This window comes from Neovison vison, chromosome 12 (genome assembly GCF_020171115.1).
Source record: "Neovison vison isolate M4711 chromosome 12, ASM_NN_V1, whole genome shotgun sequence".
Lineage (NCBI taxonomy): Eukaryota > Metazoa > Chordata > Mammalia > Carnivora > Mustelidae > Neogale > Neogale vison.
Genome location: NC_058102.1, coordinates 106,195,923 through 106,223,340, shown reverse-complemented (window position 1 = coordinate 106,223,340; position 27,418 = coordinate 106,195,923). Strand labels below are relative to the sequence as shown.

The 27,418-nt window shown below is 44.7% G+C and overlaps 1 protein-coding gene across 1 annotated transcript in view; it reads left to right on the top strand.

Moving 5' to 3' along the window:
* Positions 1-6,515: 6,515 nt before the first annotated feature.
* The window catches only part of NINJ2 (ninjurin 2), a 78,042-nt gene continuing 57,139 nt past the window's right edge, over positions 6,516-27,418 (top strand). Inside the window, exon 1 of the mRNA XM_044227244.1 lies at positions 6,516-6,595. Coding sequence (XP_044083179.1) covers positions 6,563-6,595 — 33 coding nt within the window. The 5' untranslated portion in view covers positions 6,516-6,562. The remainder of the gene's footprint in view (positions 6,596-27,418) is intronic.

The window sequence follows — 27,418 nt, the reverse complement described above, 5'->3', positions numbered from 1 at the left end:
AAGAGAAAGACTCAGAAGGGCCATCCAGCCAGGCTTATAAGGATGATATTCATACGAAATTTAATATTAGCTCCATTTTTTAAAAGATTTTTATTTTTAAGTAATCTCTCTACCCAACGTGGGACTCAAACTCACAATTCCAAGATCATGAGTCGCATGCTGTACCAACCGAGCCAGCCAGGTGCCCCAATATTAGCTCCACTTAACGAGTGCTTCTCTCTCTGTGCCAGAAAGGAAATCTGCTTTACATCTGTGTTCTGATTTATCTTAATCCTCACAATGATCTTTATAAAATAGATACTAAGGTCCCCATTTTTACCGGGAGAAGGGAGGCCAAGTAACTTGCTCAAAAGCACAGCTCATCAAAAGCCATAGGACGAATCTTAGTGAACACTCTGGACTTGGAGAATCATGAATTATAGGTTCCTGAATTATAACAAATGTACCACTCTGGGCTCCCACGTTGATAGTGGGGGAAATCGCGTGTGTAAGGGTGCAGGATATTTGGGAACTTTATGTATTGTCTTCTCTATTTTGCTGTGAACCTGAAACCCCTCTATAAAATGGGTTCTATACTTTAAAACACACCCAGCTAGTAAATAGCAAGGCTGAGGGTAAAAACTAGGTCTGTCCCCTTGCATTGATGATACGTTTCTGTCATCAATGACCTACTCAGCCCCACAGCAAGGGCAGCAATAACAATAGTGTGTGTGTGTGTGTGTGTGTGTGTGTGTGTGACAGCTACTGCACATCACACTGGCGTATCTGTGTGTGGGGCAGGGGTTGGAAGCGGTGTGTTAAGTGGTACCAAGTGGAGAAAAAAGAAAGAAGAAATCTTGAATTGAGTCTTCACGCCATCACGTGGTAGCTGAGTGATCTTGGGCAAGTCCTTTGATTTTAGGGTCCTCAATTGTAAATTGCAACCGGATCATTGGGAGGGTTAAATGAAATTACATATGTACAGAGTTCCTTGAAGTCCTAAACCACGACTCCAATGATTGTCATGCACACACTCAAATACACTCATACTTACAGTTATATACTCACCCTTGTACACACCCTTGTGATTCAAAGGGTAGCCAGGAAATTCAGTTTCTATTTCTCTCATTTCACCTTCACCACCAAGCTGCCTCTGTCATCGGTGAGAGGAAGTACTGGGCCTGAGACCTCCATTTTGGAGGGCTGTTTCGGTCTCAGAGCTCTGATTTTCACACCACTCAGAATCCCACTGTTGTGCCCCCAAGCCTCCTGCCCCTGCCCCTTCCCCCAGTCTTCAAAGCAGTGTGTGCTGTCCTGGGGGCCCTTCCCATAGCACCTTCCAGCCTTCATCCTCCCCATGCCCCTAAGCCAAAGTCCTTTGTGCTCTTTGGGAAATGGTGTAACAGTGACTCTCAGATCTCACTGCAGAACGGGGCTGTCTGCTGAAAAGACCATGTGGGCCAGCATCCCGTCTGCTGCTGGGATAAGTGGCCATAATTTGGGCTGTGCTTTTTAAATCTTCCTTTCCTTTAATTTTTTTAATGTGGCATTTCATGTGACTTATGATTGCTTAGCCCCAGCAGACCCAAAGTGGTGCCCCGGAGGTCCCTTAAGGGATAACTTGAAAAATAGTGGGCGGGACAAAAGTGAATATGACTTCAGGATCTGAGCAGCTTCACTTTAACCTGTTTTGTTGTTGTTGTTGTTGTTTTAGGGGTGGGAAGGGGCAGAGAGAGATGGGGAGAGAGAATCTTAGGCAGACTCCGTGCTTGATCACACAACCCTGAGATCATGACCTGAGCCAAAATCAAGAGCTGGATGCTTAACCAACTGAGCCACCCAGGAGCCCCTCACCCGCTTTATATTACCTTCTGCATAAGATTTCATTTTTAAAAATGAGAAAAGTGTTCCCTTGCTTTAAAATATTGAAGACCAGGAGCGTTTCTCTCCTGTTACTGCGATCAGCCAGCAGCCTTCCTTACGCCACCAAGAGAGTGCCAGGCACCACCTTTCAACTTCATCACGGAGGTGAGAGGTGGCAAATGTTGCATAGCAACATGAAGAGGCTCCGTTCTTAATCATTCATCAAAGAGTGAGTCACAGTTAAAATCCCCCTACCCTGAATGCAAAAGCAGGAAGGGAAATTTTACTCACCACAACCAAGAGCATCCCCGGGGCTTGTGGGGGCATTCCCATGAGAGCTGTGTGCCCTGGGTTCCTATTTATGTCAAATCAGGCTTTTGCTTGATGAACCTCTCTCAAGAGATGAGTGGCCAGAATGGGATTGTTAAATACGTGATGGCCAGAGCTAAGCAGTGTTTTAAATATACTGAATTTTGGCCTAGAGCTCCATTGTCCAATATGGTAGCTGTTAGCTATTTACATGTAAATCCATTAAAATGAAATGGAAGTTAAAATTCAGATCTTCAGCCACGCTACCACATATCATGTGCTCCCTGCCTACATATGGTTGACAGCTACTTGGCTGAACTGAGAAGATGTAAATGTTCTTTAACACTTCAGTCACTGCAGAAAGTTCCAGTAGACAGGGCTAATGTCACCCAGTGTAATTCTGAATTACCATTTGGCCAACCTGGGCCCCTCATCAATCCCTGAATGGGCAGCTCCCTCCAAGGTGCCCCAAAAGTTTCTCTTTCCATCCATCCTGGTCCTAGGTTCCTGGAGCAGCGAGTTTGGATGCGGGTAAATTAATGTGTAAATGAGCATAAAGGAATTTGTGTGTGAAGTGTGCCTTAACTCTCACTCTTATATCTTGTTTGTTCTAGGTCTGCTCTGCCTGCTCTCACTAGCAGAGGTAACAGCTAAAATTTTTCTAACTACATAGATATTCCATTAGTGATTCTTAACTTTTACATTTCAAAATTCAGACCTGGATCTGGGATGTTCTACTGTCAGGCAGGAAGTGACTAAGAGTGTTAATAGAGACACACATTAGAAACAGACTTTTAAGAGCTGAAGGCATCTTAGGACTCATCTTTTTTGACAGCTTCACTTTTCACAAAGGAGAATATAAATAGGACCCAGAGAAGTCATGTGACTTGCCTAAGAACACACAGTAGCTCAGCACGCAGAGAGGAACCTACATCACCTGGTTTTCACCCTGGGGTTTTCCTCATTATTTACCATTGAGGGATCTTCTTCTTGCCAGTATCTTCCGTACACGGCCACTCTTTGTTCCTCCTACCTAGCAAGACACCACTAGGGTCCCATCGTAGGCCGTGCATTCCATGACCACTTTCTGAGTTGCTGTGAGTGTTTATACCTCTATCAGTTTAAGGATATTCTAAAAAATATCCTCCCCAAGAGGCAGTTTCCCTAAAAATGTCCCCTGGGCTTCACACTGAAAAAGTCACCCTCCCAGTGAAGAAAAACAAAAACCTTTCCTATCTAGATTGGATAATCTACAGGTAGGGAGAGTTCCAGTATCACAGCCAAATGTCAGAATACACTTCACAAAGGTTAACTTTCCACGCTTGAGTCTCACAAGGGCACGTATTTTGTCATTTTATATCCCCATGGTTAGTGTTTAACATATTATCCTCACAGTAGTGGCTCAGCTGTGACCTCTCAAGTGGGAATCAGGTTTAAAAGACACGGTCTGGAAGACTGGACATGGCTGTGATAATTAGACTTCCAGATTCTCTTTCCATTTATATTCTAGAACAGAAGTCAGCAGACTATGACCTGTGGGGCCAAATCTGGCCCACTATCCGTTTTTGTAGATAAAGTTTTATTGGAACACAGCCATACTCATTTGTTTATATACTGTCTATGGCTGCTTTCGTGCTACAATAGCAGAGCTGAGTAGTTGCAACAGAAACCATTTGGCCTCCAAGGCTAAAAAATATTTGCTCTCTGGCCCTTATACAATAAAGTTTGCTGACCCTTGGTCCAGAGTCACAGTAGATAAACCACTTTCCAAACCCAAATTTACTTCCAAATGATGCTTACGAGGTTAGGAAAGGTACAAATCTGGAAAGGTCTCACCAAACCAAAACCAAGCTATTTCCCTTTGAAATCAATAGGAAATTGGGGGTAGGAAAGGAATATGTTCAGATGCTTTTCTGTTTGGCATTTTCTTGTTCTGATTTCCTCTCTATTTAGCCAGATGCACCCATATTATCTAAAGAATGATTGGGATTGTCACAACGGGAATGTTGATATTTTGCTTCTGACACCCAAAATGAGATTTTTCCAGCAAGATGATATTTTGGTTGTGTTTTGTCAAGAATGAGAATTTTGTCAGGTTTTGCTGAGAATGGGGATTTTCTAAATTTCTTTATTTCCTCTTAGAATTATTTTAATAGAGCTCCATATAAGTCATGTTCCAACCAAACAGGAAGAGAAGGAACATAAAATCCACCTTTTCTGATTCTAGATTATAGGAATCATGGGAATAACTAAAGTAGAGAAAGAGAAAGCAGGTATTCAGACATGTGTCTCCATCTGTCTGCTCTGAGCCAAAATCATGGATAAGAGCATAGGCTCTAAATCCTAATTGCCTGGGTTCGAACCTCGGTTCAACCTCAGGCAACTTCACCTCTTCATGCTTCTGTTTCCTCATCTGTAAAACAAGTGTAGTAATATTAGCTACCTTGCAGAACTGTTATGGGAACTAAGTAAGTTGAGTGTGTGTTAAAGCGCTTAGAATAGCACTTATTCCCTGGTGTAGTTTTGGGGGATGGGAGAGATGCTTATTACCCATAGATCTTTGAAGGAATGATGAGAAGAGAGTTGGCTCCATCTGTCACTCCTGCTTTGGAGTCCAGAAAGAGATCACCTTAAAGGCTGCCCTTGCACTAGTTGGAGCCGCCACATCAAAACAAATTCTCTACTAGAAATGGGGCTGAGCTTGTCTCTCCCCAGTATCTGTCCGTATCTCTCAGTTCCCATGTAGCCAAGTGTCTGGTGGGAGAGTTTAGAAGGGATCGTCTTAGAGGGGGTGGGCCACTGAGCTGGTACCACTGGGACAGGAGCACATGTGAGCCATAGCAGGTCTTTGGATGATCACATCACCACGGAGAGCTGAGACGGGGCAAAGTCAACAAGGGAGCCCATGGAGTCCGGAAGAGCAGAGAGAGAATGGACCATGAGTTATCAGGCCACAGACAGCAGCAGGAGGCCCAGGAACAGACCTAGGACCAGGCTCAGTCTCTCCCCAGCAGTCCCCAACTCAGGGAGCAACACAGAGCCCACCCAGCAGCTCCAGAGGAGAAATTAGCAGAGGCTCCAAGGTACCTCGAAGAGCCATCACCCCTCCACCTCCAAGTATATATAAATCATACCCCTTCCCCTGTGCATCCTAGATGCCATCTTTGGGGGAGAGGATTGGAAATTGGAAAGGTGATGCATTCTCTCTAAACTGGACTGTTTACTGTTTAAATTAAATCCAACTGTGTTTATTAGACTAGACTGAAATGTGATCCTCATCCCATTGACCGACCCTCCCACTCACCACATGTCTAGGGTGGTGGGGACATTACATCATTTAATAGAAACAAACAAATGCCCTCCCCACCCCCACACACACCCTGGGCAGCACATTTAAGTGTGGTGAGAGTAAATTTGTGACTGTTACTCTCCTCATTTCCTTAAACTCTGAATTGGATGATTCCCATTTAACATTGTCCCTGTCCTGTGTGCTCGCAGACATACCCACACCCACACGTCCGTCCACAAGCTAGTGTCTAAAACTAGGTTCAGGGACCAGCCAGAAGAGTTTTAGGCTCTAAGGTAAACAAGAGAAAGAAAAGCTTTCCCAAAAAAAGACTCACTCCCGGTAACTTTATTTAAAAAAAAAAAAAGAAAAATGCAACCACTTGCCTAAACAGAATTTGAAGGTATAACTTTCTCCTGCTCTCTTCCTGGCCGATGAAGGGAGAAAATGAGGACGTCAAATAATCTGTCAATAAAAGTTTATTGCTTACTCACTTTGTAGCACAAGGCTTATGTTTCGGAGCCTAATAAGTAAACTACAATCTTTTCTTTTTAACTTCTAGGGACAAGGGGACCAAGAGGAAGAGGTCACTAAGCCTCAATCTTGAGAATATGCTGGAGTCCACCCACCCCCGTGGACTGGGGACCTTACTCAGTTCCACCAATGCGAAGTCAGACAGCGTCCTCAGGCTGTTTTTCAATTTCCTTGATAAATCCACAGGGTTTCTATGCCAGCAAGTAGAGCTACTAACTCAAAGCAGACTGAGTGAGCTCCGTCAGCCCCTCTGGGGCTGGGGGGGTATTGGCGCCACTCAAGAAAATGATGCTGTCACTACCAACTCAAAAGGCTACCTATCAGTGTGCCCCCGCCAGCCCCTGGAGTGCACACGCATGTGCGCGCACACACACACACGCCAAGGGTATGCATGTGTACACTTCCTGCAGGGGCTGAGGTCAGGACAGGCATCCCACAGCACATGGATGAATAGCAGGTCTGTCTTGCCAGCTGTGTGCTCTCTCCCACCCAAAGAAAGCAGGAGAGACTCAGACAGCAGAGCCTGGAGTAGCCCACGCAGTCGGTTAGCAGCAGCAGTGCGTGTGAAGGCCGGCGCTTGAGGGCAGCAAGATGGAATCAGAAAGAGAAATCATCGACCTCCAAGTAAGTTCTCTCTGGGAGAGAGCATGAGAGGGTGGAGATGGGGAGCAGAGGGAACATCGAGGGAAGGAAGGATTGATATCTTGGTCATTTGATATTCTCCCCCTCTCCTCCCCCTCTCTTTCTTACTCACCCCCTTCTTCAAATGTCCCCTAAGCTTTGTCTCTTTACTCTCTTTCCATTTCCCTGTCTGGTTCTTTGCTTGTTTAGAAATACGCGAGAAAGGGATTGTTTAAATCCCTCTTGGCCTCTGCTTCCTCTTGTCAGTCAAAGAGCTAATTAGATGCATGTTACCAGAAGATGATTTCAAGTTCAGCATAGCTCTTTCCTCCAAACCCCAGGACAGTAGAGACTTATTTGAGAGCTGCCGGGTGGTTCTCTAGAGACATGAAGAGATAGGAGTTTCAAAGTTAAGAAGAGAGGCAGCTGCCAACTTTGCATTTTACAGGTTGGAAAAAGCTAGAACCACTCCTTGGCTCTCTCCACAAAGCTCTCCTGTGTAGGGCAGAGTGTCTCATTTGGCCGGGGGTGGGGGGAAAAGAGGAAGTCAGTGTAATGTGTTAGGAGGAGGCAGAGATGTATGTCCTTGGCTACCTGGGACAGGCTTGGAGGGCATCTGAGGTTACAATCTATCATTGTCGGGGAAGGGGTTGGGTTGTTCTGGTGAGAGGAGAGCCCGGATCCTGGAACCAGCATTCCCTGTCTGTCTAGAGGATGAAGTCAACCCTTCTGTAGAGATCACAGAGGTTGTACGGCAAAGTTTCATAGAGTTTCATAGAATTGTACGGAGTGGAGAAGGGCTTCTGAGACCAAGGATTTTTGATCATGGCATCTGTCCTTCAGGCAAAAGCTTCAACAACACCCTGGTGTGTGTTTCAGATGAAAAAGGAGTGCGTGGGGCGTCTGGGTGGTTCAGTTGGTTAGGTGTCTGCCTTCGGCTTGGGTCATGATTTCAGGGTCCTGGGAGCGAGCCCCACATCTGGGCTCAGTGGGAAGCCTGCATCTTCCTCTCCCACTTCCCCTGCTTGTGTTCCCTCTCTCTCTCTCTCTCTGTCTGTGTCAAATAAATAAACAAAATCTTAGAAAAAAAAAAAGAAAAGAAGAAATGAAAAGAAAGAAAATAGAAAAGGAGTGTGTGTTGGGCCAGGTGTTGAGGGCCTGGCATTAGTTGAACCTCCACCCCCGGCCCCATCACCCCTGATACACAGCCAGGGAAATCCTAGGATTACCAGAAGTCCTGTTTCAAAGCTACTGGTCCAGTACAACCACAACACAGGTCTATTTTCCTTGATGGTCACACAGCCCCAAATGTGGTCCCGACTCAGGGTTTGCTGTCTTTCTGTCTTTCTGGTCTTTCAGGTCTGCTGTCTTCTGTCTTTCTCCTTCTAGTACATTCAGATCTCAGCTCAGATGTTTCTGCCTCAGGGAGACCTTCCCTTCACTCTCTGCAGAGGAACCCTCTTTCCAGTTTGTCTTTATCATTTGTTCAATTTCTTCCATAGCACTGCTCACTATTTGAAGTTACAGTGTTTGATTACTTATCCAATCTAAGCAATCTCAGAACAGAAATGCCATTAGAAGAGGATCTCCTCTGGTTTTTTTCCATTGCTGTGGCCCTAGTGCCCAGGGCGATGCCTGGTACACAGTAGTTGCTCAGAAAATACGTGTATGTGGTTAACTTAAGGAAACCATAAGTTAGAGGGGATGAATAATAGGCAGAAGGTGACTCAGACCCTGACAGAGTCAGGCCTCAACCCAGGTCTTCTGATGCTAGGGTGTATTTTGTTTTTAAGATTTTATTTATTTATTTATTTGAGACCAAAAGAGAAAGCAGGGTGAGGGAGGTTGAGGGAGAGGGAGAAGCAGACTCCCCACTGAGTGGGAACCCTGATGCCAGGCTCACTTTACAATCCCAACATCATGACCTGAGCCAAAGTCAGACACTTAACCAACTGAACCACCCAGGCGCCCCCCTCGATGTATTTTCTTTTTACTTCCTCTAGTTCTTGTCTCCGTTGGATCCTTAGTAGCTAAAGAAGCAGTATTGTTCATTTTCAGTCTCTGAAGAACAAGTTTTTTTATGCACTGATGAATTAAACAATCCCGAGTTATGGGCTAAGGACTCTACATTTGAAAGAATGGTTCAGAAAGAAAGAGGTAGGTGGAACTAAGGAGGAGAACATTACTGGCCAGGCCTTGATAAATGTCTTCATTTCCACCCGGTAACTGAAGTGTTAGGGTGCCCTTCTCTTCTTTATTAGAGTTATTCTCTCTTCTCCAATTATACTCTTTTATTCTAATATCTTGTTCACACCTGCCTTTGGTCATTTAGTTTTTTTGTTGGTCAGAAGATCATCCATGAGTTTCTGCATCTTCCTGACCAGCTCTCTGGATCTGATTAGGTCTTGGACCCTTCTCAGGAACAGTCATTGCCGTTCTGGGAAGAAGGCAAGTTTGGATTAAGGAGAGGCAGAAACACCTGTTCCCTAGTAGTATGATTTTACCCTCTCCTCACATGGCAGCTACCATAGGAAATCCAGAGGAAAGACATAAATAAAGTCCCTAGAATATTATATACATAGTAAATATTAGTTCCTCTGTTTCTGAGGTTTTCCAGGGTTGGTAAAGATACATGGACTGTAGCTAAGCCATTTCATCTACTAACTGGTATTTACTAATCAATGACCCTCTATTTCCCTCTGTGCTTGCTAGGTCTGGAAAAGTGTTCTTATTTTATGAGTCATTACGGTGGGATGAATGCTACATGAGCTAAATAGTATTACTCTGGTTTAAAGCCCCAAGACTAATTCTTAACTTGCAAATGTGTTATTTACCCCAAGAAAAACAGCTAGAAAGTATGTGAATGATTTACCGTTTTCCACTCTAAACACCTCAAAACTCAAGTTCAAATAATGATGGCAGAGTATTTAAATTGGAGCAACTCTCTTTACCATATCAATATCCCTTATAATCCTGATCTTGAAGACTTCATTTATATTAAGTATATAGATTGATTCCTATTCCTCACTATCCCATTACCAAACCAAACCAAACCAAACCAAAGGGAGAACAAATATTTATTGAGCTTCAGCACTGTAAGAAGCACCAAATAAACCATGGTGCCTAACCTTAGAAAGCTTATAATTAAGTGGAAGAAATATACACAACTATAATATAGAGAAACTGTTCAAATAAAACAGTATTTCCCAAAAATGGGGTATAATACCACCAATGGGTAGTAAAGGAACTACTACTGGCTGATAATTTTTTATTGGGATGGCCATCTTTATAGTTATAGTGGGTGTTACAAAAAAGGGAACGGATCCATCAAACTTAATGATTTCAAAATTTTTATTGCTAACATGAAGCTAAAGTATTTTGGAGGAGGCGTTTCCAAATGGAAATTCCAGAAAACAGTTTGATGGTGTATATCAAGACACTTAAAGATGACCCAGAATGGGGTGCCTGGCTGGCTCAGTTGGTAGAGCATGTGGCTCTTGATCTCGGGGTTGTGAGTTCGAGCCCCAAGTTGGGTGTAGAGATTACTTTAAAAAATGAAATCTTTAAAAAAGAAAAATGACCCAGTAATTCCACTTCTAGAATGGGCCTAATAGTCAGACATGTGTTCAGATATGTAAGGATGTTCACTGAAATATTGTTTATAATAAAAAGGAGTATCCAACAATGAGGGGGATGATTAAATACATTTTGGTACATCTGTAAGTTGATATCATGAAACAATTTTTTCCAGTGTTTGGGAATTATATTTAAAAGAGTACCAAAATGCTAATCATATGTAAATCAAAAAAGTAGGTTACAGAAGTATATAAACATTTTATCCCAATTCCTTTAAAAATCATATAGAGTAAATCTGTACACGAAAACTATTCACAAGAAATACAACAAAATGTTAATACTGGTTATTTTGGAGTTATGAATGACTTACTTTCTACCTTTACTTTACTTTTATTTTTACTTTTTATTTCCTTTGCACATTTTCACCAATGCATATATTTAGAATAGGAAAAAAACCCTGTAGTTTAAAAAAGAAAATTAGAGAAGCAGATGTGCCTATATGCAAATGAGTAAATCCGTGAATATGAGCAGATATATACACACATATATATTTATTCCCAACTCTGATTACCATAGAAAATAAACAGCTGACTAGTCTTCTATGTAAGTAGGCATCTCCTTGTATGTAAGTGGCCATCCCTCATTTTAGAAGTTTTATATAGTATCTCCACTCTTGTGTTTTATGTCTCAGTATGCTTCAAGAACAGACTTTAGGAATCTAAAATCCCAGGACAAACCTGCAGACCATTGAGTTTCTACGCAGTCCCTTCAGAGGGACACAAAGAGGAGGGGGTGAAGTGGTTGTATCCTGATTTAATTAGATCTTATACCTAACAACTGCAATAACTTGTCCTTCGATCATTTAAAGAAAAATACAAAATCATTTGTCTTAAGTAGAGAGACAGATACAAAGATGGTAGCTAGGTAGCTAGACAGATGACAGAAGGATTTGGGACGACTTCTTGGAAGAGGCAGTCATTGCTTAGACTGGGAAGGATGAGTAGGACTTTGACCAGTAGAAGATATTTCAGTGGTGAGAACAGTGACAACAAGGCCTGGAAGCAGAGCATCACAGGGTGTATTGGGGTAAGGATGAGTAGTCCCATTTGTCTAGGCTCTAAGGTGGATGGAGGAAAAACAGTGGAATTATGATTATAAAGGTAGGTTGGAACCAGATCATGATGGGACAGTGAAGGCCACGTTACTCTCCTCAAGGATGAGCTGACCGGTGACTGATGTTCTTTGCTCTGCAGAAGCACGAGCTCGCAGGTGGAGGTCCTAGAAAGGGATGGGAAAGGAAATGGAATGAGGCTATGCCTCCCAAGACCTAAGGTCCCTCCCAGAATTGACCTTCTTTCTATATGGGACTCAGAGGGGCCATTAGTCTGGTAGACCGAAGGTCTTATTTTATTGGAGAGAAAATAGTCCAGAATTGTGATGTTTAACTAGGTCTTAGAATCCTCACATATTATCTGCCCAAAGTCAGCCATGACACTGGGAAGACAACAAAATGCTCAATATATACTATATTTGTTGACTAATTCATAATTCAATTTGCCATGCACAATGAGAGGCTCTACCAAATACATGATGAAATCTAATCCTCTAATCTAGTCATCCAGTGGTCATTACTCCACCTTTACTGGAAGAGGAAATGAAGCTCAGAAAGGTCAAGTACAAGATCTCAGAGCAAGAAAGTGGCAGGGCAAGGGATCAAACCTGGTTTTTCCATTTGCTATACTCTAGCTATACTCTGTACTCTAGCTCAGTGGTTTTCTTTTCTTTTCTTTTTTAATTTTTGAATCTTTATTTTTTTTAATTCAATTAGACGACATATAGTATATCATTAGTTTCAGATGTAGTGTTCAGTAATTCATAAGTTGCATAAAATGCCCAGTGCTCGTCCCATGCCATCCTTAACACCCATCACCCTCCCTGGTTTTCAAATGTTGCTGGAGCAGCAGTATACCATCACTTGGGAACTGGTTAGAAATGCAAATTCTCAGTTCCTCCTCCAGACCTACTAGATCAGAAACCCTGGGGACGGGGGCGCAGCAATCTGTATTTTAACCAGTCTCTTGGTAATTTTGATGCCCTCTGAAGTTTCAGAACCCCTGCCCAGATACATTGCTGATTGCTGTGGGGGGCTGCCATGGAGGCTCCAAGCCTGGGCCCCTTTCTCCCAGGTAATCATAGATAAGCCAGGGAGTAGTGCTTGCGTTTGTGCAGGACCTACAGCAAGGCAGGGACCAGGATCAGGCAGGGTTGCTGGCAAAGCAAGAGGCTCAGGCTGGCTGGGATGCCAGGCGAGAGGAGCTACCTGTCACCAGCTGAGAGCACAAAGGATCTAAGTCTCTTATTGTAATATGGGGGCACCGCCACCCTGTCATGGCTACGACTTGCCTGCCACATACCCGTGGGGATTTCTACACACTCTGATGAGAGGTGGTGTGGGTGGGATCCAGCCTGGGGAAGAGTGTGTTAGACCAGCCTCGGGAGAGGAAGCATAAGGAAGGGCCCAGGTGAAGATGATGTCCTCACCCGGCCCTGCCTCACATGCAGGAAGAAGAGCAGCTGTGGGCAAGGATGGAACTTTCCCCCAAGGCACAGACACCTGGGGTGGAGGTGGGGAAGTACTCCCTCCCTGCAGGGGTGGAGCAGAGAGAGCTCAGGAATACAGGGCCTTGGGGATTGGAGGAAGCAGGGCAAGGGGGCAGCAGCCAGGTGGGAGCAAGTTGCATCCTGCAATCCGGAGTGTCTGGGCACAAAGGCTCATCCGATTCCTAAAGCGGTGAGTCTCAGAGTTGGCAGTCCACCAGGCTCTGAGCCGAGGGATGGGAAAACCCTGGGCCCCTGCAGAGGTGAACTCTGTTTCCAAAGCCCCATTCAGGGAACTGGGACTGTTTAGTCCCAGGTGCAAGAATCTGGCCTTGGTCTTTGCGTGTGTGAGCCAACCCAGTCTCCCAGGCACCGAGGCCAGCGACCCATCTTCTGCCTGGATACCCATTTTCAGCACTCATCTGTAGACAGCTGGGCTGGTGTCACTGGCTGACCACGGCCTCCTCTCCCACCAGGCTTCGGAGGCAGTTTCCTAGAAATGTGACCACCCCTAGAATGTGACCGCCAGGCGTTAGTTAGGATTCAAACAGCGCTCGTCCCAAGGGAGAGCAGGGCAGGGCAGGGCGGGGCTGGCAGTGCGGGACCATTAGTGCCTCGCCCTGCCCTGTCTCTGTCTCCCAGTTTTCACTGCCATCTCTGTCATTTAGCACTCATCGCGTGTCTCGTGGTGAGCTGCCTTCGATGGGGTTTGGGTTGGGAGTGGGGAAGCTGCTCTTCTGCAAGGCCCGGGACTTGTTCTGGTTGCCACAGCAGAATCTCTGAGAACCAGATCCCGGGCTGCTCCCAGCAATCGCTGCAAAGCCAGTGCCCTCCCAGCCCCATGGAACCTCCAAGCTGCAAGTCTCCGTGCTTTCAGCGCCTCAGGGAGCAGGAATTGGACAGGAGCTCCAAATCCTCTCTCCAGGCGGAGATCTCTCCTCTCCATATAAATGGAAAACAGAGACTGGTGGTTGTGGGAGGACCTGAAGAGGAGGCAGGGTGGGACGGAAGGGAACGAAGGAAGACCCCAGCCTCGGTTCCTGCCTAAAGAAAACCCAACCAGGTCTCAGAATAATGGCATGTATGTGGTAACAGCTGCTTGGATTCCAGGAGGAATGTGTTATGCCCAATAAGGGGTCTGAGGCTCAGAGAAGTTAAATCACTTACACAGAGCCACACAGCTAGCAAGGAGATGCAGTTTCCAGTTCCTGCTCACTGTGGTTTCCAGTGGCATCCCGGACCCCAAGAGTTCAGTATGCCCTGTGGGGTCCCCATAGTAGTGGCCAGCAGGGAACTGCCACTGAGACTGTGAGATGGAGAGACAGAGATACAGAGAGGAGGCCTGTTATTTTGTTTTCCATTCTCCACGTGATGTGCAGTACTTTTCCTCCTTCCCATTAGAAGTCGGCCTCCTCCCCTTCATCCTGATGTGACCTACTTATCTACTCCCTTTAAAGGGAGGTACTCTGGAAAGCATCCCAGTCTAGGGCAGTTCTGTCTGCTTCTCAAAGAGACAAGCTGTCTCTTTAATAAGGGAAATCCAGAAGCTGTAAAGTCGGGGGTGGGGGCAAGGTAGTGGGGAGGTTAGGGAAGGTTGGGGAGGAAGGGCAATGGCGGAACTGAGGAGAGCACGCAGTGGTGTGGCATTGGCCATCACGAAGAATTCATGCCGTGACTAAGGGAAACAGGTTCTGGACCAAAGACTGGGATAAGACAGCAGATGCTGATGGCTGGACAGAGTACACATGCAGAAGTAAAAATAAAACAAAATTCCACCTCTTGCAGGTCTCCAACTTTCTGCCCCAAGTTCATTGAGCTATCTAATCTCCGAGCCTGTTTCCTTATCTGCAAAGTGGGAATAATAATTTCTACCGCAGAAAATGGATGAAAAGATGAAATTAGTGACCCTAGCCTCAGTTCCCGCCTAAAGAAAACTTAACCAGGTCTCAGAATAATGGCATGTATGTGGTAACAGCTGCTTGGATTCCAGGAGGTATGAATTGTGCCCAATAAGGGGTCTGAGGCTCAGAAAAGTTAAATCACTTATACAAAATCACACAGCTAGCAAGGAGCAGAGCGGAAGTTCACACTTGTGGCTGTCTGATTCAAGGGTGGACTCTTAAACACACCTCCCCTAGACTGTAGTGCCCAGCCTTAATGAGAAAGGATTTGACAAAACTCTTGTCCCTGGATCTTAAGCAAATCTGGAATGCTGAGTCAGATAGGGGCTGGAGGAATCAAACAATAATTGGGTTGTATAAAGCTATCATTTTCCGCTAATCTTGGCACCGAGGAGAGATTGTCTTGCAGCCTGAAAGTCTATAAACGTCTATCTGTCTCCTGCCACTGGCCCTCCAGTCTGGCCTCCCTCCAATCCATTCTCTTCACTGAAGCCACAGGGAACATTTTCCTGCTTCTATCAGTGGTTCCCAGCTGCCCTCAGGATTACATCCAAACTCAGTGTGGCCGGGGCCTATCTTGTCCTTAGTAGGCCCTAGGCTTGGGAGGCCCTGCTCCATTTTTTGTCAGACGTATTAAAAATACACCCCTGTTGTTCACTAAATATGAATTTTTTAATATAAATATTTTGAAAGGATTTTTAATGATTTGAATGTTGAAATGACTCACTTAAATGTTCAGTTTTCGCATACAGGTGCCAAGACTTTTTTTTCAGATCTCAGATATTTGGGGTGTTTGGAAAGCTCATGAATACTATACACATGGTGCCTAATAGGTGAAGCAGTCCTTTGCTGCAGCCCCTGGCCCCTTTCCCTGCATGCCAGACTTCTGTAAATACTATTTCCTTGGCTTAGGATTGTCTTTCTACTTCCACAACTGTACCTGCTCATACCATTCCCCCTTTCCTCATTGCCTTGCAGTTTATTTATTTGACCTTAGTTCATACGGGTTTAAACTCTCAGTTGCCTTGTGTATAAAACAGTAATAGTGACACCTACTTCATAATGACTTTAAGAGGATAAAATCAATTAACACACAAAGCCTTGCTATACAAAGTATGATTCATGCAATCACAGGGGAGCTGGTTACCAATCACAGAATCTCAGCACCATCCCCCCCGGCCCCCATGTACTAATCAGAATCCTCCAGGTAACAAGATCCCCAGGTAACAGGAATGCATATTTAAGTTTGGGTAGCACTGGACTACAGCATTTAGAACAATGCCAGCTTCGTAATAAACAATACGTGCTAGCCATTGTTATTATTGTTATTGTTGAGCTTCTTAAAGGTCAGTTTTTTATAGTTGTCTCCAGTTTCCCTTTCGACCCTACTTCTAACCTTCTAAACGCTAGTTCAGTGCTCTTCAAGTGGAGCCCCTGCTCCAGCCTTGTGTCCTGGGAGCTGGACCATACCTGGCATTTCAGCCAAATGCTGAGGTTTTAGTCAAGATCTCTTTCCTACACTCAGGTGGCTTCCCTCCATCTATCTACAGAGGGAGATAGCTAAGGAAATTGCAACAGGCTGTGTCATAAGGACTACCAAAAAAGGCATAGAGGAGTGCTGTCAGGGGCAGCTGACCTAGGCTTGTTGGGGGGCGGGGCAAGGAAGGTGCTCTCCACTCTAAGACCTGAAAGGGGGGTTGGCTGGTGCTCTCTTCAGTGGACTGGCTCCTCCTACAATGTAAAAAGGGCCTGGAAAGGCCCATAACTTGAGGGAATATCTACAGCCCTTGCTGTTTGCTTCCCCAAGCAAACAATGGAACCCATGGGGGTTTGAGTCTAGACACTACTTGGCGCCCTGGTATGAAGCCCAGTCACTTAGAAAAAACTATGGCTTCCACTTGCAAACTTGACCTTCAGTAGTTGTACAATTCTTTCTCTCTAAGAAACTTGGTTTTCCCCGTTCCAGAACTAGGATAATGGTACCCCCTCTACACGGCTGGGGAAGATTGTGAGGATTAGGAGAGAGAACAAAAGTCAAGTTGCAGGCACACAGTAGGGGCGGGATCAAGTGTCCCTTCTCCGTGATCTGAGTGACGGCCCAGCGCATTTACTCAGGCTCGAGCTTCTGAAACCGTAAACACCTCCGAGTACTTGCAAATACCACCCTTCCCTCTGCTCCTCCAGCCGGGGCCGGAGACTGAGGTCCGCTGCAGGCGGGCGTGTTGTCTCCGTTCAGTCTCCTAGCAGCTGGAGGAAACGGGGTCAGTTAGGGTCGCAGGTGGGCAGGTTTGGGAGGGAAGAAAAGGAGCAGTGTTTGGGGGCAGCCCTCGGTAGAAGCTCGGAAAGCTCCAGAACAGAGCCCGCACAGTGTGGTCACCGCGAGCCTCGGGCAGCCGGCCTGCCCATAAGGGGTGCGCCCACTGGCAGAGGCTGCCCAGGCAATGTGACTATTCCTTTCATAAGGAGACACCGCGTCCGTGAAGGGACCCGGGAGAGCGCCGTTCCCCAACCCAGACTGGCAGCTGCGGGAGGTTGGGGGGAGGGAGCTGAAGAGGCCGCGCGGCCAGGTGTCCGCTGATTGGCCGCTGGGGAGGCTCGCGCCGCGCGGACCCCTCACACCCCCCAGCTTCGGGCGTGCAGCTCGCAAGGCCGCTGGGTCGAAAGGGCGGGGCCGAGGGGCCGAGGGGCCGAGGGGCCGAGGGGCGGGGCGGGGCGGGCTAGCGACCGCCACCGCAGGTCAGCTGACTCTCATCGCGCGGGCGAAGGGGGAAGCCGACTGAAAGGCTTGCTTCCCGCTCAGGTCCCGGGGCCTGCTGGGGTGGGGGTTGGCCTTGAGCTTTTGTTACGTGGCTGTCCCTCTTCCTTCCCCCGCAGAAGGCGGAGGGCCGACCTCACCCTCTGCTGAAGCAAAACAGGCCCCTGCCCACCCCGGCCTGGCCCAGCCTCTGTCTCGGATCCTGACTGTCCGGCGGCTTCGGGTCGGGGAAGGCCGAGGGCCCTCTTCCTGCTTCTCCCCCTCCGAGGCACTTGCTGATCTCGGTGGGTGGAGCTGGGTCTGGATTATTTCGGTTCCTTCTTTGCCTGGAGTCCTGGGTTTCTTGCTGAGTTTCCCCTAGGCTTCCCTTATGTTATTAATAATAACATTTTCTGAGCACTTTATATCAAGCGGGCACTTTACATATTCATTTTTATATTTCAGAGCAACTTTGTAGTTATCATTAACCTTACAGATGAAAAAACTTAAGTTCAGATGAGTTAATCTGCTGAATGTCACAGCTAGCAAGTAGTTCAGCGAGGATCCACTTCCCAGGTTGTGGAACTCCATCGCTGGTCAACGCCCCCCAACGCCCCCCACCCCGTCATGCTCCCCGGGCGAGGCCTTGCCAGGAGCGTGAGAAGACTAATGGTGGGCAGCTGAATTCTACCCTAAGGCCACATTGTCTTCCAGAACACTTTTGGGGGCCAGACTAGGAAATAACCTAGCTCTGGGGCAGTATTAGAAAAGATTCCCCAAGAGCCTACTTCTTTAACATCGAGATCTAATCAAAGCTAGTGATCTGGAATTCTTTCCTGACTTCCTGAGAGGCATCCTGGCTTAGGGCACATTCCTCCTCCCTTGCACATGCCTCTTCCTCTCCCCTTCATTCTGCCGAGAAAGAACAAGCCATTGCTTTTGTCTAAAGCATCTCCAACTGGAACTGACCTGTAAACTCAGCATAAACAGAACCAGTCTTGAAAGGTGAAAGTGAGGCAGTAGGAGCAACTCTGTACAGTCACCTTCAGTGCTCACAGTGCTTGAGAAGGACATCAGTCTCCCAGGTCCTATCCTTCTTGTGCCCCCCAGAGCAGACCCATCTCATGTCCTCAGAACTACTCCCTGGCAGAGAGAGGGTAGGACTGTTTGAGAAGCAGCTTTGAAAGCCAGAGAGCATTTACACGTGGAAGACAAGGATTTTTGTTTTGATGAGAGATCAGTAAGTCAAGGACTGTTGTTTAGTATTTTAAGATAGTACAAGCCAATTGTCGAATAATTTTACCTGGTAAACATAATTCCTTAAGAGAGAAGCCTGAAACCCATCTGGAGGACCTATCTCTGAAGATCCCTAGACTCAGGACATGCAAATAATTTATGAAGATCACTTCTCACCCCCATTTCCAAACTACAGCCCTCCATTCCTCTGCTACTGAAAGTGGAAAGAATGTGTAGCAGTGGAGCCAAGGGGGGGCGGGGGTATGATTTCTTTTTTTTTTTTTTAATGTGAATAAACACAATAAAAACAGGTCATTTAAAAATAAGGAATACCATTAAAAAGGGAGGATGAGTTACTGACTGTAGTTGAGCACAGAAGGTTCTGGAGCCATGAAAAGGGAAGTCTGAGCAGCCAGCAGGGCTGTTTCTCTAGGGTGTATTGTGCTAGAAGAAACCCACTTTAACTTTTCTCAGGCCAGAAGCTCTGCTATCTATCCTTTCATAAAGCTTTAGTTTCCACATTTGGAAAATAAGGACTTTGGCTGTGAGGGTTCTTAAGCTGCCCCCAACTCTGGAAACTTCTGATTCTGCAACACCCAGATATTTTCATTAAATGATGCTCAACTCCTCCATCTCAATAACATGTTAATCATCTGACTAACTGCTCAGCTTTCCGGCTCTATGAGATCATCACTGCCAGTTCCAAGTGCATTTGGCTGCCAGAGAGCAAACATTCCATGTGTGAACTGGGGATACATATTGCTGTGATAATAGCTGGCAAATTTGAAGCATGCTGATTTAATCTGAAACAGCACTTAGCTTCAACACACAATTGGGGACCTGGGCCTGGAGCAAAGCCTCCTAATTTGCTTTTAGGTAACATCTGTCAGAATGCCTCAGGACTTTGAGAAGGTAAAACTTGCCTACCCATGATCCTCAAAAAAGTCACCCGGTCCATGCCCCACCTTCCATCAGGTAAGATTCATTACACCTGGACCAACATCAGCCTTGCCTATGAGGCTGGGGTCCCACGTGTTGTGTTCCACAGTTTGGACTACCACCGTCCTTAGGAGGCACTTGCCGAGGAAATCTATGTATATCGCATGACTAAATACAGACATGGCAAATGGTCATGATCTCTCAGTAACAGCCCATACATAGTTTCCAGAAGGCATCAGTAGCTCCTTATAGGTACCTTGAAATTTCAAATCCATAGATGAGGCCATAGGTTAAGGTGGGGAATGGGATTTTTTTTCTTTCCAGTTAATTCTCACACAGTGATCTGCATGTCGTCGTTGAGGCATACCAAAGATGTAGAAACACAGAGAAGGTAGGAGAGGGGTGGGGAAAGGGGCCATTAACTGGATACCTTTAGCATAGGGGTTAAGAATACAGGCTCTGGAGCTGGACTGCTTGGGTTTGAATCCTGGGTCTTCTACTTCTTTGGGGTGCTGTCGTAACCTAAGGCAAATTCCTTAAACTCTCTATCCCTCAGGTTCTTACAGGACTATTAATTCACATAGAACGTCTGCTCCATGCCAATGCTACATAAATGTGACATTATTGCAGCAAGTCCCATGTTTTGTTTAGGTTTTTTAAAGATTTTATTTGTTTATTTGAGAGAGAGGGAGAGGGAGAAGTGGACTCCCTGCTGAGCAGAGAGCCCAATGTGGGGCTTGATCATAGAACTCTGGAATCATGACCTGAACTGAAGGCAGACGCTTAACCAACTGAGCCACCCAGGCACCTGCAGCAGTCTCATGTTAACTGCCTTATTACTCAACATTAACACGAGTTCTTTTTGAAAAGGAGATTACCCAATTCTGCTCCACTAATTATAACAATGTTTGAGACCAGAGGAATATACGAGGAAGGAAATAAACAGATAAGTGGACCAAACCCTTGTTTCCTTACTAGTCCCTTCTGCATAAAAGGTTTCATACTGTACCTAATAGCTTCTTTTTTTGACACATTCATGTGAATTAGAAATCTCTCCATGTCGGAATATGGAGATCCGTCTCAGGATGGACATAGAATAGTTTATTTACACAGTCCTGTATATTTCTTGTGTATCTCATGTTTACTGTGTACGGTACAAGATGTGGGAGGAACCATAGGTGGTAAAGTAGCATAGACCATAGTTTCTCCAAGAAGCTGGTGGGGAAACTGGGGACTTAGATGAGATAATCCCAGACCAGTACAAGAGAGTATGTAATAAAATATTAAATGGAATTCAAACCCAGGTGTCAGTGCTTGCCACTTAATAGGAAATAACAATACATTGTATATAACAACAGAGCCTAGAGCCTGCCTCCTGGCAGCTTTGGCTGGGACAGAGAGGAAATTCACCCATTAGTTCTCAATTCTTCCAGCCTCCTTGAAAAATGACTCAAGACAAGAAAGACAAGTCTACACTCCCTTAACAAGCTGCAACACAGCAGGGCACGGGTGTCTCAGCTGGAGCTGGAATGCGCCAGGCCTACGCGTTCTCTTGCAACTCCTTGGGCCTGTGGGCAGCGCAAAGATTTGTTCTCACTTCCAGTCTCAGGTAGAGAGAGGGTCACGTTGTTCTCCTTGATTCCCAAGTGGTGCAGATAAGCTCTTTAAGGCACAGCGACTCTGCTCAAGAAACCCAAATGAGAACTTTTTTTTTTTTTTTTTTTTTTTTAGTAGGCTCCATGTCTGGTGTGGAACCCAGTGTGGGGCTTGAACTCATGACCCTGAGATCAAGACCTGAGCTGAGGAGTCAGACACTTAACTGACTGAGCTACGCAGGTGCCCCGAGAACTCCCTCTCTTGAGATCCTCAGTCCTTTTGTTTGGCTCTGCTTCCTTGGGAAGAATTCACAGGGCTGTGAGAGCAGTTGCCCTATGGGACCTAGTTAGGGACATTCTGTACTTAGGTATTCATCAGCTTTAGCCAAGGCTGTATTTCTTTAACCCCACCCCTAAGCACTAATCACTACCTAAACCAGTAACACCTGGTTGCCACAGAGAATTAGATTGTGTCAAAGCCCACAGTTGATATTCTTTCTGCAAGGCCCTAGCCGGCATCATACTAAGACCTTGGTTGGGATAAACCTTTTCCCTCTATCCTTGACAACCTATACTTCCATGCTTGCCTTTCTGTCTATATTGATGGGAGAATCAATAGTCAATTAATAGAAAAATATCAGGCATTTACTATATATTTAGCTCTGAACAAAGCATGGGATCGGGAAAACGCTGGCAAGGCGAGAGTTCTAAGAAAAGTGAGATGGGGTGCCTGGGTGGTTCAGTCCATTAAGAATCCAACTCTTGGGGTGCCTGGCTGGCTCACTGGGTTAGGGCCTCTGCCTTCGACTCAGGTCATGATCCCAGGATCCTGGGATTGAGCCCCACATCGGGATCTCTGCTCAGCAGAGAGCCTGCTTCCTCCTTTCTCTCTCTTTGCCTGCCTCTCTGCCTACTTGTGATCTCTGTCTGTAAAATAAATAAATAAAATCTTAAAAAAAAAAAAAAGGATCCAACTCTTGATCTCAGCTCAGGTCTTATCTCAGGGTCATGAGTTCAAGCTGTGCATTGACCTCCACACCAGGTGTGGAACCTACTAGAAAAAAAAAAAAAAATGAAAAGAAGAAGAAGAAAAGAAAAGTGAGGCATGGCCTGGTTTTGGGGGCTTAAAACCCTGAATGCCACACAGTAGTTTCTGAAACAGTGAAGGGCGATAGCACAGATGCTAAGTGCTATGGGAGGGCAGAGAAGCAACCCTGGAAGTGAACAGAGGGCCCAGTATTACTGTTGTTGGGGCACCTAGGTGGCTCAGTTGGTTAAGCGTCTGCCTTCAGCTCAGGTCATGATCTCAGGGTCCTGAGATGGAGCCCCACAATGGGCTCCCACTCAGTGAGGAGTCTGCTTCTCCCTCTCCCTGCTACTCCCCTTGCTTGTGCTCTCTGTCAAATAAATAAATAAAATCTTTAAAAAAAAAAAAAAAAGGGAAAAAGAGTCACCGTTGTCAGGGGCATCTAGTCTCACCTCCCAAATACTCCTGCCAGCTTCTTCTGGCAACCCTGGGGGGTCAGTTCAGTAATACAGGATGACCCGATGAGAAACAGATCAACATTTTGCTCATGGATTCACAGAAAGTCATTGTTTCCCTGATCATTTTGGAAGCAACAGGACTAGACTATGTTTTTCGTATAATATTTTATTTTCCAATAAAGAAAAGTAGAAAAACTAGAACAAGGAATATTTGGAAACTCTTCCTCTACATTCATCAATTTTGCTGTATATTTACTTGATCTCTTTCTACAGAGGCACCCTCCTCCCCACTAGAAAGGAAGTTGTAGACATCATCCCTAAAGATGTCAGCATATATCTTCCAAGAAGTGTATACTCCCACCTAATGTAATTAGAATGTAATTATCACTCAGGAGAAATTCCACATTCGTGTACCATTTATATTCACTTTTCCCAATTGCCACACAACAATACCCTCTAGAGCTCTTATACAATCAAGGATTAGTCATTGCATTGGGCGTCTTTAATTGGCAACAGCACCCTACTCCCTTTTTTTGTCCTCTCATCTTGACATTTTTAAAGAGTGCAGCTGAGTCATTTTGTAGAATGACCTACTTTTTTTTTCTTTTCAAATTTTTAATTTAAACTCTAGTTAGTTAACATACCATGCAATATTGGTTTCGGGAGCAGAATTCAGTGATTCATCACCTACATGTAACATACAGTGCTCCTTAGCACCCATCACTCATCTACCCTGTCCCCCATCCACCTCGCTCCATCTCTGTCATTAGGAGTCATTAGGAGTCTCTAATGCTTTGTTTCCCTCTCTTTTTTCTTCCCCCACTTTCCCATATATTCATCTGTTTTGTTTCTTAAATTCCACATATAAGTGAAATCCTGGGTATTTGTCTTTCTCTGACTGACATTTCACTTAGCCGAATACCCTCTAGCTCCATCAAGGCATTGCAAATGGCAAGATATCATTCATTTGGTGGCAGAGTAATATTCCATTGTATAGATATACCACATCTTCTTTATCCATTCATCAGTTGATGGACATTTGGGCTTTTTCCGTCATTTGGCTGTTGTTCATAAAGTTGCTATAAACATCAGGGTGTATGTACCCCTTTGAGTCTGTATTTTTGTATCTTTGTATCTTTTTGTATCTTTTGTATCTTTGATTAAATACCTAGTAATGCAATTACTGGGTCATAGGGTAGCTCTATTTTTAACTTTTTGAGGAAACTCCATACTGTTTTCCAGAGTGACTGCTTCAGTTTGCATTCCCACCAACAATGTGAGGGGGTTCACCTTTCTTTGCATTCTTGCCAACACCTGTTGTTTCTTGTGGTGTTAATTTTAGCCATTCTGACAGGTGTGAGATGGTATCTCACCATGGTCTTGATTTGTATTTTTCTGACAATGGGTGATGTTGAGCATCTTCTCACGTGTAAAGATTTTTTTTAAAAAGCCTTTTTAAGTAATCTCTACACCAAACTCGGGACTTGAACTCCAAGATCAGGAGCTGTATGCCTTACCAACTGAGCCAGCAAGGAGCCCCGGAATGACTCACAATTTGGGTTTGTCTGATTATTTCCTCCTGGTTGGATTCAGGTGCTATTTCTTTCTTTTTAAAAACTACTGAGGTAAAATATCTGTTCCACAACAGTAACCATTTTAACCACATTTAGGTGTACAATTCCATGGCACTGAATACATTCAAAATATTGCACAACCATCACTACTGCCTATTTCCAGAATGTTTCCATCCACCCAAACAGAAATTCCATACCCATTAAACAATAACTTCCTATGTCCTCTACCCCCACCCAGCTCCTGGCAACCATAATTCTACTTTGGATCTCTATGAATTTGCCTATTCTAGGTATCTCATATAAAGAACATACAATTCTTGTCCTTTTGTGACTGGCTTATTTCACTTAGTGTGATGTCTTCAAGGTTCATCCATATTGTAGCCTTTGTCAGAAGGTCCTTCCTTTTTAAGATTCCTTTGTATGTATACACCATGTTTTGTTTATCCACTCATCTGTTGACAGATGAATGGGTTTGCCTCTAACCTTAGGTTGTTGTGAATACTGAATACTATGAACACCGGTATACAATTATCTGTTTGAGTCCCTGCTTTCAATTATTTTGGGTATATACCTGGGACTGGAATTGCTGGATCATATGGGAAGCCTATGTTTAACTTTTTGAAGAACCGCCATACTGTTTTCCATAGTGGCTGCACCATTTTACATCCTTACCAGCCTTCAGTTCTCATGAGGTCTCCAATCTCTCCACAACTTCACCAATATTTTTTGTTTTGTTTTGTTTTAATAATAGCCATCCTAATGGGTGAGAAGTGGTATCTCAATGTGATTTTGTTTGTTTTTAAAGATTTATTCATTTATTTATTTGAGAGAGACAGAAAGAGCAAGCATGAGGAGGGAGGAGAGGGAGAGGGAGAAGTGGGCTCCCTGACGATCAGGGAACCTCACATGGGGCTCAATCCCAGGACCCCCAAGTCAGGACCCAAGCCAAAGGCAGATGTTTAACCAACTTACTGAGCCACCCACGTGTCCCCAATATGATTTTAATTGTATTTCCCAAATGACTAACAATGTTGAGTATCTTTTTATGTCTTCTTGGCCATTTGTGTATCTTCTTTGGAGAAATGACTATTCAAGTTGTTTGTCTGCATTTGAATTGTTTGTTGTTGTTGTTCTTTAAGTTCTAGAAGTTCTTTCATGTTTTGTATTTTAATCCCTTATTAGATATATGATTTGCAAATATTTTCTCCCATTCTGTGGGTTCTTTTTCACTCCTTTGATAGTATCCTTTGTACATAAGTTTTAATTCTGATGACGTCCAAACTGCATACTTTTCTTTTGTTGTCTATGCTTTCGGTGTCATATCCTAGAAGTCATTGCCAAATTCAACGTCATTAAGAGTTTCCCTTAGGTTTTCTTTTAAGAATTAGATAGTTTTATCTCAAGTTTAGGTCTTTGATTCATTCTGCCTTAATTTTTGTATATGATGTAGATAAGGGTTCCATTTCATTCTTTGGCATGTGGAAATATCCTGTTTTTCTAGCACCATTTGTTGAAAAGACTGTCCTTTCCCCATTGAATAGTTTTGTACCCTTGCCAAAAATCAATTATTTCTGGCTTATTATTTCTGACTCTGTTCCATTGGTCTATATGTCTGCTCTATTCCATTTTAAGAAGTAATATGGTTTCTTCTGAACTCTTAGCCTTGTACCCACTCCATCAAGGGGGGAATAAGGAGGAAAAGTCTTAAACACCAAAGGATTAAGTAATGAATGTTATGGTGCCCTGGATTTGAATGCTAGGAAGAATGCAACATTCTGGAGGTGCCCGATTTTCAGACTAGCATTCAAATTGTCAGTGTTGAGCAAGCATTTTGTTCTATTTTGAACCCATCCCTTGCTATCTTGGGCACAACCATTCTTTACATTTTTTCCCCTGTGTTACCAAATACGCTTGCCGCTTGCAAGTAATGCTGTTTTGGAATCCCACGTGAAGGGAATGAGACTGATTCTGTGTGTGCATTCAGCCTTTAACTCATGAAAGAAGAATCGCTATTAATCAGAGGTTCTTCAATGAGCACAATTTATGTGGGACACTGTAACACAAAATTTACATCCATTGTGGCTTCCAGTGCAATTAGGGAGGCAAAGTATATATATAAATGGATAATCATCTAGAGATGGGAAAGATGAAAAAGGAAATAGTCGCCCAAATCTCCAAATGTAGGGTCTTTCCGGGATATTTAAAGAGGAAGAGTAAATTCTGTTTCAAGGGTTGAAGGGAAACAATATGGGATATTAAGATGAAGGCAGGAATGAATGAGCTATCTGGGGATAGTGAGAAGGCCAGCCCAACTAGATCAGAGGGTGTGTGTGGGAGAGCAGTGGTGGATAAGTGGGGTGGGGCTAAATTATGTAGGGTTTTTAAATAACCAGACAGAAGAGTGTGCACTTGATTTAGTAAGACAATAGGATACCCTTAATAGTTCTTAAATGACATGATTAATTTTTAAAATAAAGGATGGTGGTACAGTTTTAGGTAGATTTGTTCAGGAGGGAATGTGGGGTAGGTTTTTAGAGAAGAGGAATTGATTTAGTTATCATAAGACTTCCCTGGAAAGAAAAGTAGATCTTTGCCCCAAGTCCAATGTCAGATTGAGGTGTGTTTCAGAACCCTTGTTAATTGAAATCCAGTGTTAGAAAATGCACTGGATCTAAAATCCTGTAAGATCTTGCCCAAGTTCAAGCAGACCCACTAATCTTTCGTGTTAATGGCCTAAAATTTCCACTCTGGGTTCTGGTTTGGTTTGGCGCTCTCCCCAGATTGCCTCACTATGGTGCCATGTTTCCAAAGCTACCAAGCTATGGGCAGGGCTGTAATTTCAGTTTCCTCATTTTTACAAAAGGTCAGGTTTTCTAAAGCTCTTAGTGGATCAGCCAGAATTTGTGTTGAAAAGATCCACAAAAACTGGGGACCACTGCGGTTGACTTCATCCCACCTCCATTCCCCTAAGTGCTCAGCAGGACCTAGCACTTTCTCTCCACTCAGTGCTCTCCCTCAGCAGCCAAAGATTACCTGTGATGCACACAAGTGGTCCAAGCTGCTCTGTCCCAGAGAGGAATGTGGAGCCTTGCCAGTTGACATTTTGGGGGTCACAGGAAAAGAGAGGGTAAGCAGGAAGTGTTTCATGGACTAGAATCATGGGATATGCAAGGACACCCCATGAACAT